At 35.9% G+C, this 12,113-nt stretch overlaps 1 protein-coding gene across 2 annotated transcripts in view; it reads left to right on the forward strand.

Annotated features, from left to right (window-relative positions):
• LOC101573490 (A disintegrin and metallopeptidase domain 3-like) overlaps positions 1-12,113 on the forward strand; it is a 181,533-nt gene that overhangs the window by 71,123 nt on the left and 98,297 nt on the right. For both annotated transcript variants that reach the window (XM_023722016.1, XM_023722017.1), the window contains one exon: positions 11,944-12,009. In XM_023722016.1, coding sequence (XP_023577784.1) covers positions 11,944-12,009 — 66 coding nt within the window. The remainder of the gene's footprint in view (positions 1-11,943; positions 12,010-12,113) is intronic.

A 12,113-nucleotide genomic window follows, 5' to 3' on the forward strand; every position in this document is an offset into this window, starting at 1 on the left:
ATTGAATTGTAGATATTGTTGAATTTCTTGTTTAATTTCATCTGTGACCCATTGTTTGCTGAGTAGGGTGTCATTTAATTTCCATGTATTTAAGGGTTTTTTCTGGTTTCTTTTGTCATTTGTTTCCAGTTTCATTGCACTGTGGTCAGATAATGTGCATGGGATAATTTCTGTTTTCTTACATATACTTAAGCATGACCTATGGACCAGTTAGTGGTCTATTTTGGAAAATGACCCATGTGCGGCTGAGAAAAATGTGTAATCAGCTGTGTTTGGGTATAACACTCTGTATATGCCCAGCAAGTCCATTTGTTTCAAGCTCTGGTTCAGTTCTGTTCTTTCTTTGGTAAATTTTTGTCTGGTTGACCTATCTTTTGGAGATAAGAAGGTCTTAAGGTCTCCTGTTAAAATTTTGGTATTGGATATTAGATTTTTTCATGTTCACTATGATTTGCTTTATATAGTTGGGTGCTCGTGTTTGGTGCATACATATTTATGAGTGTTACCTCTTCCTCTTGAATTTTTCCACGAACCAGTATATAGTGGTCTTCCTTATTTTGCTTAATCATTGTTGGTTTGAACTTGAGACTGTCTGAGAATAGGATTGCTACCCCTGCTTTTTTCTGAGGTGCTGGGTCATGTATTATTGTGTTCCATCCTCTGATTTCAGGCTATGAATTTCTTTATTAGTTAAATGTGTTTCTTGTATACAGCATATTGTTGGATTTTGTTTCTTAATCCACTGTGCCAGTCTATTTCTCTTAATTGGTGAATTGAGTCCATTTACATTGATGGTAAGAATTGAGATGCATTGACTTACGATTGACTTGTTATTAAGTTGTTGTCATTTACTCCTTTTTCTCCTGTGTTTAATTGCTTGCCCTATTTAGTTGGTTGCTTCTGATCTCATTCATGGAGTTCTGATCATTTTGGTCCCTCTCCAGAACATCTTTCATTAGCCTTTGTAGGCAGGTTTTGTCATCACGAAATTCTTTAGCTGTTCTTTGTCGTGAAAGTATTTCACTTCTCCATCAAACTTGAAAGAGTTTTGCAGGTTATAGTAGTCTGGACTGGAATTTGTTTTCATAAAGGACTTGAAGTACTCTGCTCTATGCTCTTCTTGACCTCATGGTTTGTGAAGAGAAGTCGGCCATAATTCTGATGGGTTTTCTTTGAATGTGATCTGCTTCTTTTCTCTAATGGCTTTCAGTAGATTATTCTTGTGCTGAATTTCTGGGATCTTGACTATTATATGTCTCGGTATGTTTTTCATTGGGTTGAGGTTACTTGGCATTCTGTATGCTTTGGTTACCCGAATGTCAGATTGTTTCCTCATATTTGTGATGTTTTCTGCTATTACTTTTGCCCATATTTTTTTAATATCATTTGTATTGACTCCTTTTTTCTCATTGATGCCTATTAGTCTCACATTGTCCATCTTTGCATCATCTTGCAGGTGATGGATTATTCTTTCCTTCATCCTTGTTGTTTTTAAAAGATCCTTGCTTACCTTTTCACTAGCTGCACCAGCATCTTCAAGATCTGCAACGCTGCCTTCACTTTCACTTAAACGGTTTTGCAAGCTTGTGATTGAAATTTTAATTTCTTCATTATCTCTTTGACTCTGCTTCATGTGATCTATTTGTTTCCTGTATTGCTCATTCAAGGAATCCATCATTTTTCTAATCTCCTCTATTTTTTTTAATCAATATCTTCTTTAGAAGCAGTTATAAATTCTTTTACTGCATTGTGGTTTTCAGATTGGGTTTCCTCCCTGTTTTCTGCAGTTGCTTCTTTACTTCAGATGCTATGAGTTCTGAGAATTCTTTTTTATTTCACAAAAGAATTGCAGTCTGATTTCCTCTATAACTTTCTGCTGTTGCTTATTTCCTATCTATGCTATTAATTCATGCATTTGAGCTGTGCCAGTGTCCTCTGCAGTTGTTCTGGGTGGGCATTGGGTTTCCTCCATATGTTTCTGCATTTGACTCTTTACTGCAGATGTTATTAATTCAGGGATTTCTTTTTTCATTTCCAATCTGAATTGCTCTATACATTTCTGCAGCTGTTGTTTTATTTCAGAAGCCGTTGCTTCATTGCTCTCAGCTGTGTAATTCCCAATTTGATCTGTGTTGGTGTCCTCTGCACTTGTTACAGTTGGGCTTTGGTTCTGAGGTTGCATTTTGTTCCTTCTCGTCATTTTTTGTAGCACTGTCTTCTGACCTTTGTTTTAAATCTTCATTGTAGTTATAACCTTAGCACATACTGATGTTCAGGTGCAGATCTACAAAGTTTGGATTTATCCAGCTGTGCCTGTCTTTTCCCTGGCTGCTGTGCTCAGCTCCTTCCTGCTGCTGCCCTTCGGGATGAACCTGTTGTGCCCCTCTGGTAAGATTTTCTGCTCCTGGACTAGCTGGGTGCTTCTATCCTCTACAATCTCTGCTGGGATTTCAGCTACAGGGTTATACCCCAGTCCTGTATGCCAGGCCTGAGCTTAGCCTGGAGGGGAGAACGTGGAGTACAGGGGAGAGGCAGCTCTCCCACACACTCACCCGGCCTGGGCTAGGACTGGGTCTGGGGGTTCCCTGAAAGGGGCAGAAATTCCTACTCGGCGGGCGGTGTAGGGAAAGTGCTGCGGAGTGTTGGGGGTGTCCCAAGTGGGTGGAAGATGGTCTCACCCACCCTGGGCTTGGGCTGGCACCAGTAGTAGGTCCAGCTGGCACAGGGTAGCTGGAAGCTCTCCCACACACTCACAAGGCCTGGGCTACGACTAGGTCTTGCTTGAACTATTTCAGGAGCATCTTTTGTAGGGGAATAGCTGGATTGAATGGATACTCCAGTTAAGGTTTCAGAACCTCCATAAAGAGTTCCATAGTGGTTGGACTAGTTTACATAATTAGGAACAATGTAGAAGGGTTCCCTTTTCAAATGCCTCTCAAACATATGTTACTTGATTTTTAGATGATTGCTATTCTCTCTGGAGTAAGATAAAATCTCAGTGTTCTTTAAATATGTGTTTCTCTTAAGAGCCAGTGTTGCTGCACATTTTTTTTTTCATGGATTTATGGGCCATTTGTACTTCTTCTGAGAAATGCTTATTCATTTTAGTTGTTCATTTATTTATTGAGTTGTTTTATTTTGAGAGGTGTAATGTTTTTACATTCTTTGTATATTCTACACATTAATCCTCTGTACAAGGTATGTATGGCACAAATTTTTTCCTATTCTGTAGATGGTCTCTACTTTATGTTGTTTCATTTGCTATGCAGATTTTTAAAGTTTGATATAACTTCATTTGTTGATTCTTGATGTTATTTCATGTGCAGTGGTAGTTCTGTTCAAAAAGTCCCTGGCTACACCCAAAATTTTATCTATTTTATGTTGTAGAAGATTCTTTCTGCTTTAACATTTAGATTTTGATCTACTTTAATTTGTTTAGTACATGGTGTACTAGACCCCGTTTAGTATATGGGGTCTAACTTTAGTCTTCTTCATGTGTACAGCCAGTTTTCCAAGTGCTATTTATTAAAGAGGCTATCTCTCCTCCATCACATGTCTTTAGCACCTTTGTAAGAGATTAGGTGGCTGATACCTTATTTCTAACAAAAGGGCCAAACATGTTCACTGGAAAAAAAGAACTGAGAAAATCATACCATCATGAGATATGTGCACCCATGTGTATAGCAACACAATTTGCCATAGCCAAATCTTAGAAACAACCAAAATGCTAATCACATAAGGAATGAATAAAAAGGTGTTGAATTTTTATACAATGTAATATTACTCGGCTATAAAGAAAAAGTTGAAGCCTTCATAGGTAAATGGATACAACTACAGGCTATACTTATAAGTGAAATAAATCAGACCCACATGTGTAAACATCATACTGTCTCCCTAGTGTAAGAACCTGAATGAATAAATAAAATCTGAGAGGCATAATAGATATGATAAAACAGAAAGAAACTGAAAAAAGGAATAAACAATGAAGATGAGGGAAAGGAAAAAAAGAAGGGGGAAAATCATGCAAATATATGTACAGGTAGCTGAAATAATTGCAGTACTAATTTCCATCAGCTTTTTGAAAATTTTGATCATTTTAATTTGAAGAGTAAAAACAGAAACAAAAACAAAATAATAAATATGACAGAAACAGGGTAACATACAATAATACAATGTTACAGATTTTCAGAACAGGAATAGCTAATTAACAGTTGTTGCTGTATGACCTATTTTTTTTTTCATTTTAATGAGAAAAAAGATAAAATAACTTAAAAAAATGAAAGAGTCTCAAGAAAGGTTAGTATGACAGTTACAATAATTAGTATATTGCACATTGTTGTCTTCCTAGTTATTCAGAGGACAAGACGGAAACATGATATCATATCTAATCAATATTAGTACAATCCGTTTCTCTCAGTTAATGAAGAGAAAGTAGCTGTATCTCTGTCCTATCTTGTATATACATATGTATTTTTTTCATACACACACACAGACCAGAAAAAAAAGGTCCTTTATTTATCTCTCTTTTTTGTTTTGTCTTGTCAGAGATGGGTGTTCCATTGCTGTTAGAGAAGCTGTATTTGTAGAAGTCTTTAAAGGACCTTTTCATACTTGAAGCCAGTCTAAAGATTGTAGGTACTTGAATTTAGCAAAATAACCCAATATAGCCCAATAGTCCATAATAGTAGTGAGTTATCAGCACAATTGGCAATTGTCTGAAGTTGTTGATGTGAGCCTTTTACAGCTCAGCATATTAATATAGCTTTACTTTTTATATCTCGTGGTTATACTTTTCTGCAGCATGGTTAAGACCAAGTTAAAGTGAGATCTACATAACTTTTGCTACCTGATAAGGTCAGTCAAATCCCTTCAGGATTTACCTTGGAACTATGTACAGCACCTTGTAGGTCTTTTTGTCAGTGTCGTCTACCTGGATGAGTCACGGCCATTGCTTGACCATTTTGTTCTCTGTGAAAGCCTGAGAGAATTGTTTCTCTCGAGGTGACTCTTCTTAGGCACACTGTACTTCATTGATCACTTTCCTCTGTTGCCCCATAATCTCGTTGGTCAGAAAATGTGGGACACCACTGAGTTACAATATGTCACAGCACAGGTTCTCTTATGTCCTGAATTCTCAATCAGCTTGAAGGACTAGGGCCAAAATATTTGCTCTCCTTGTAGCACCTCTATTTCTCTAATTTTTGGTCTGTATACTCTAGTTGTTAAACATCCAAAAAGAGAAGCTTAATGATATTATTGCCCTGTAACAGAGGCAGATGGGCTTAACATCACTATCTATCTATATATCAAACACTTTAAACATAATGTGGAACTGCTATTTTCCAACAACCATAGGTATTCCAAGTTTTATATGCCTATAGAATGTGAAAAAATTATACATTTTCACTCAGGAATTAAAAAATCAACCCATACAAAACATTGTAGCAGGACAATGCTGTGACATTTTACTTCTTCTCTCTTATTTTACCTATTTTTTACAAACATTTACTTTAAAGAGATTATAGCAATAATATGACATTAGAAGCAGTATACATGTAGAAGAAAAAATAATGGGTATTTAAAACATGGTTTTAGGTATTACACATTGCTATCCTCAGTGCAGTTGCTCAGTTCTCAGATATCAGGATATATAGTCAGTCAGGGTGGGAATTCTACCCATTAACTGCCATTTTCAAGAACCTAATGGAGATTCTTAGGACCATTGCCTTAACCATCTTTTTTATATAACTGTATGGTTTTGCCTCTGCCATATTTCTTAACTTTTCTCCTTGCTCTGTCTTCATTGTTTAATTCTTAAGTTCTCATTTTCCATGTAACTGTGTCATACCTTTAAATTTTTATTTCTTTTTTTGAGTTCTTATACTAGGGAGACAATACAGTATTTACACATGTGTGTCAGATTTATTTCACTTATGAGTGTATCTTCAAGTTGCATCCACTTATATATGAAGGCTTCGAGTTTTATTTTTCTCTATAGTTATATAATACTCCATTGTATAAAAACACCACATCTTTTTTTCCGTTGTTCAAGTGATGGGCATTTTGGTTGTTTCCAAGGTGATGATCACAAATTGTGCTGCTATAAACATAGGTGCACATATATCACTATGATATGATGTTTTCAGTTCTTTTGAGAAAATTCTCAAAAGGAGGATAGCTGGATTGAATGGAATTTCCAGTCCTACTTATTTGAGGAGTCTCCACACTAATTTCTATAAGGGTTGTACCTGTCTATCTTCCCACTAGCAGTAGAGGAGTTGTTTCTGATTTTAGAGGGAAAGCTTTCAATTCATTCCCATTTAATATGTTGTTGACCTTGGTTTGTCATAAATGGTTTTTATTGAATTGAGGAAAGTTCCCCCTTTACCTTTTGTCTTCAGTGATTTATCAAGAAAAGATGTCAGATTTTATGAAAAGCTTTTCTGCATCTATAGAGATGATCATGTGTTTTTGGTTTTTTATGTTTCTGTGATGAAAGATACTTTCACATATCTTGTCACTATGATATTCTCCGTCATGCTATGTTGTGGAAAGAAGCCCTTCATCAGGATGAACAGATGACTGGCACGATCCTATTAAGTTTGTAGACTATGAGCTAAACAAACATCTTCATCATCTGTTTGCAAGCTGTTTTGTTATAATAACAAAAAACAGCCCAGACGTATGTGAAATGTTTAGGAAGTCAGACCTCATAATTTATGGAGTGGAATGCTGGTTAACATACACTTGTATGTGGGTGAGGAGGGAGATAGCATTCATCAAGTTCAAGGTCTGTTACATGGATGGAATAGGATTGGTAGAGCTATTCTATGATAATTCATAATAGTATAATGTACATTTCCATAAGTGATATGGAAGTAGAACTTGTCATTTTCTGTGGTGTAAATGCTTAAAATCTACAGTATTTATTTGTTCACACCTAAAAACAATAAATGTATGAGATGAGAGATACATGACCCTACTGATTTGATTATTCCATAAGATATACATATACAAATATTGTAGTATACCTTATAAATATGTATAATTATTTCAAATAAATTATCTGTAATGTTAATATTATAGTCAAGAAAATGTGAAATGGAGAAAGTAATTGTGTTACTTTTCTGTCATTGCTGAGACAAAATAACTGACATATAAAGTTAAAAGGGAAAAGGCTTATTTAGCTTGTAATTTTGAGATTTTCATCCATAATGTTGGTGCAGGTTGGCATGGCACAGGGACAACCATCCATGGTAGTGGAAGATAGCAAAAGCAATAGAAGCAAAAGATAAAAACAAACTTCTTTCTCTCTCTTACATTGTTTGCAGGTTACTTGCCGTAGGGCAAGTGTCACACTCGTACTGCCAATCTCAGCACTAGATAAGGAATCAGTCAGAATCTCTAGAATCAGCCTTCTCTGAACACCCCAACTCCCAACCCTGAATGACCATGTTAGGCTTTCATGACATTTATGCACAAACCATGACAGCAATGAATATAAAGAAGATAGCAAAGAAAAGCCAATAACATGTGATAGGTGATTTTATGCCTTAGCTTCCCTGGGCCACTGGGTCATGACAATCAAGTGTTAGTCATGGTGTGCTCCTGAGGTTCTCTTGAAAGAGATTAGCAGTGTCTTGCATAATATAGGTCTCATCAATCTTTTGAATCCTCAGTAGAACAAAAGACTACTTTAGCCCAAGTACAACAGGTATTTTTCAGAAAATGGTTTTTAAACTCAAACTGAAGTCACAGAATCAAAATGTGTGTGTGTGTGTGTGTGTGTCTCCATAGTGGCAGCTTGTATTCCTCAACTTTTCATTGTGCTGGCCAATTTTACATAATTTGGAAAATCTAGCCACGACAATCACATAGTCAGCTTTCTGTCACTGTGACAAATTATATCAGATAATCTACTGGAAGGATATCTATTTGCTTGCTGTCTTAATTACTTTTTACTTGTTTCTGGGACAAATACCCAACATTCAAAATGAAGGAAGGAAGGGTCTATTTAGCTTACAGTTACTGGAGGGTTCAGTCCATATTCCGCTGGCCCCAAGGAAAATGACAGCAGTTCTTGCGGCAGAAAACAAGGAAGAGCAGAGGAGGAGCAGCAGCTATAGTGGCGTCCATCAAGCCTCTCTCTTCCTTCTATGCTGACTGTGAAGACCGGCGCTCCACGGCAAAGATCGGAGCTCCTCCAAAGTAGCACGGCTGCTAAGATCAAGCTCCTCTAAAGACTGAGACTTCTCCACAGAAGAGGGACGAGGCAGCAGGAAGCCTTTCTGAATTCCTGGGCCCTGCCCACCTGCAGGGCTAGGTTCCCAGGTTGAGAACTGCCATAGCTGATTCAGCCAAGTTGACACAATGTGTCAACTAACACACTTGCAGTTTCAGAGTTTTCAGTCCTTGTTCACCAGCTGCATTGATGCTGGCTCTGCTGAGGCAGAAAACAAGGAGTCTGGGCTTGATGGAGCAAAGCTGCACAGCTCATGGTTGCCAGGAGGAAAAGAAAGAGATGGGTTAGATGGCAGAGAACAAAGCAGCATGCCTTGCATGACCTAGTTCTCCAGTTAGGTCTACATCCAGTAAACTTTTCTGTCTCATAATAATACCAACAACTGGGGGCAAAGCTTTCAACACATGAACTTTTAGGGGACATTTGAGATGCAAACTCTGACACCTGGAACAGTTCCTTACAATAAATCCTTTTCTGTTATGTACACATCCTCTCAATTCTATTTCTCTGAAGAGCATTGCTGCAGTAAAAACGGTTAATAATAGTAATTCAAGAAAATTAAAATTGTCATCAAATACTCCTGAAAATATTCCAAGTTATTAAAAAATAAAACTTTAATTGAAAGAGGTAATTTGAATTTTTAAATTTCTAAGAAGTGCAGCATCTTCCTCTGTGGTCCCATAATCTCCTTGATCAGTAAATTTGGGACACAACTAAGTTATAGGATGTTACAGTACAGGTTCTCTTATGTCCTGAGTCTAACTGACCTTGAAATGCTAGGGCTAAAATGTTGGCTGTCCTTGCAGACCTTGTTTTTCTCTAATTTTTGGTCTGCAAGCTTAAGTTGTTAACTCTCCAGAAGAGAGGAAAGTGATCAATGATGGAGACTGCCTAAGGAGTCACATAGTGAGAAAACTTTCTCTCGGTCTTACACAGAGAGCAAATGGGTCAAGCAATGGCCATGATTCATCCGCATGGCTGACACTGACAAAGGATCTACAAACTGTAGTACAGGGTTCCTGGGTAAATCCTGGGGGGATTTGACTGACCTTGTCAGATAGAGAAGTTATATTTCGTGTTATATAGGTCTTACTCTATCTTGGTCTTAACCATCCAGCAGAAAAGTATAAAAGCGAAATATAAAAAGTAAATCCATATTAATGTGCTGCTCTGTGAAAGGTTCAAGTCAGCAACTTCTGACATTGCCAGTCCTACTGATAACCCTCTGCTGTTATGGAGTACTGGACTATATTGGGTTATTTTGCTGAATTCACACACCTACAATATTTAAATGGCAATGGAATACCCTTCTCTGACAAAACTAAACAGAAAAGGGGATATAAATGAAGGACCATTTTGTATCTATATATACAAATAGGATAGATAGACAGCTACTTTCTCTTAATTCAATGAGAAGAAAGATTTGTACTAATAGTGTTTGGACAGGATATCATGTCTACATCTTGTGCTATGGATAACCACTATGAAGACAACAATATACAATGTATTAATTATTGAAACTGTCCTACTAATTGGTTTTGAAACTGTCTCATTACTATTTGTTTCTTAATAAAATGAAAGAAGTGCAGCATCAGAGCTGCCAACAATAAAGTATATTCAGATAGTAGTTTTTGTATTTTATAAATAATATCAATTGATCACGTGCATTTAAGTCTTGAAAATATCAATCAAAAAGACAGATTTTGTCCTTTGCTATAGTGAAATTCAACAGAATATGTCAAATTCCTGTGGATCTTTAGCTTGTAAAATTATCAACAAATGTAACACGTTAACATTATTGTGTAAAATAATATTTTTTAGGAATTCTGTTACTACTGAAAATCTATGGCAAATTTGTTTAAATGAGCATGCCCAAAGCTGAATTGAAATGTATAATTTAACAGACATATGTAGGAAGCTATAGGACCTATCAATGTTTCAGAAAAATCATTTGGGATAATTCCACACTAATCCATGTTAAAAAATAGAAATAGAAATCTTCCTTGATCTAATAGAGAGAGGATTTGGGAAAATTTATAGCTGCCATCGTGAATGTAAATCACTGGATGTTTTGCCTCTGCTATGCTTACATGAGTATGTACCACATCATTAATTGTAAATGTCTGTCCCCAAATAAGATCTTATAAGAATATCTGGCCTTTGGAAGGTAATTAGATCAACTCAGGAAGATTCTCTCATACTGAAATTAATGCCCTATTAAAAGAGTGGGGAGAAAGATTCTTTATATCTGTTCTCCATTCAAGGATAAGACATCTTTTTCAAACCAGGAAGAATTTAGATCTACTAGGACCTTCCCGAACCTTCTAGCACTCAGATCTATGAGAAAGAAATGTATGTTGTCCAAGCCACCCAGTCCATGTGTATTTGTTAATAACAGCCCAACCAACTATAAGAATCTCTGGCTGTGAACCAGGAAAGGATGACTTCCATTTCAACTTCCACTCAACATTGTACTGGAGATTTTAAGCACAAAAAGTAAAAGAATAATAATGAAAGACATACACTTTCAACATAGGCAACCCTCCTTTTTAGATATTCAACATAATCATTAAAGAAGTGCAAATGATTTTCTTAATATAGATCAATAAGAATGAATAAGATAAAACTGGAACAATAGGAACTCTAATTCTTGTTCTAAATGCAAATAATCAAACCACTTTGAAGAGAAGTTTGACCCTTTGTATTCTTTTACACACCTGCAGCAATCATATGACTGGTATATTCTGAGTATTTTTCAAAAGCAAAGAAACCCTGTCATTGCATATGCACCTGTATTTGGATAGTCAGAGCAACTTAGTTTTTAAGTGCTGACATGTGTAAAAGTCCAACTGACATCAATAGGTGAAAATTGATTAAGCTAGGATGAACTCTAAAATAGTACAATACTTGGCAATAAAAATAAATGAACTATGAATAAGCCCAATAACATGAAAAATTGATGAGTGAAAATGGCCATATATAAAATAATAAGTATCATATAGCTTCATTTATATGGTTCTAGACCAGATTATTCTTACTAATAGTGAGAAGAAGATGACCACAGGTTGCTTAAACTGTGTGACCTATTGGGAGAGTATGATGAGAACATTCATCATCTTGATTATAGTAATAGTTGCACAAGTGTGTATATTCTTCACAAGTTATTAAGTATATGTTCAAAGTGAAAGCATTTAGTTGAATGTGGAACACATTAAGCTAATCTAAAGATGTAAAAGTACAAATTATGGACCACATTTAGGATAAAATTGAATGAAGTTTGCTTGAAATAAAAGTTAGGGATAGTGTCCTAGAAGGTACACTGGAAATTTTTTGAGAGGAAGGAAATATAAAATTATACCTCATTTCAATAACTTTTGGGATAATGACAAATGTAACATATATAGCATGGGCTGACAATGTAACTCACTGGTAGAGTGTATGAGAGATCTTGGGTTCGTTCGCCAACATCAGAAATAAAAGGGAAAAACTTAACTGAACCTTTTCTAAGGATTCTCTTTTGCTTACTTAATAAATATGCATCCATCTTTTTACATTTATATTGTCTTCATATTTATGCATACGTATTTGTTCATGTACATCTAAGTATTCTATTTCTATTCTGCTTAGAGATCCATTAATATATAACACATGATATTGTTATAATTCTGAAAATGTTTTTATTCATGTTCTTTGTCTCATAGAAACAATCGTGGGGTGCACTCTTGCCAAGGACTCTGAAAATACAAATCATTATGGATAAAGCCTTGGTATGTGTTATTGATATATTTCATTGTTATTCAGTTTGTGTTTATTTTTTTTTATTTATTTGAGAGAGAGAGAGAGAGAGAGAGAGAGAGAGAGAGAGAGAGAG

Source organism: Octodon degus, unplaced genomic scaffold, assembly GCF_000260255.1.
Source record: "Octodon degus isolate 3935 unplaced genomic scaffold, OctDeg1.0 scaffold00088, whole genome shotgun sequence".
In the NCBI taxonomy this organism is placed as follows: domain Eukaryota; kingdom Metazoa; phylum Chordata; class Mammalia; order Rodentia; family Octodontidae; genus Octodon; species Octodon degus.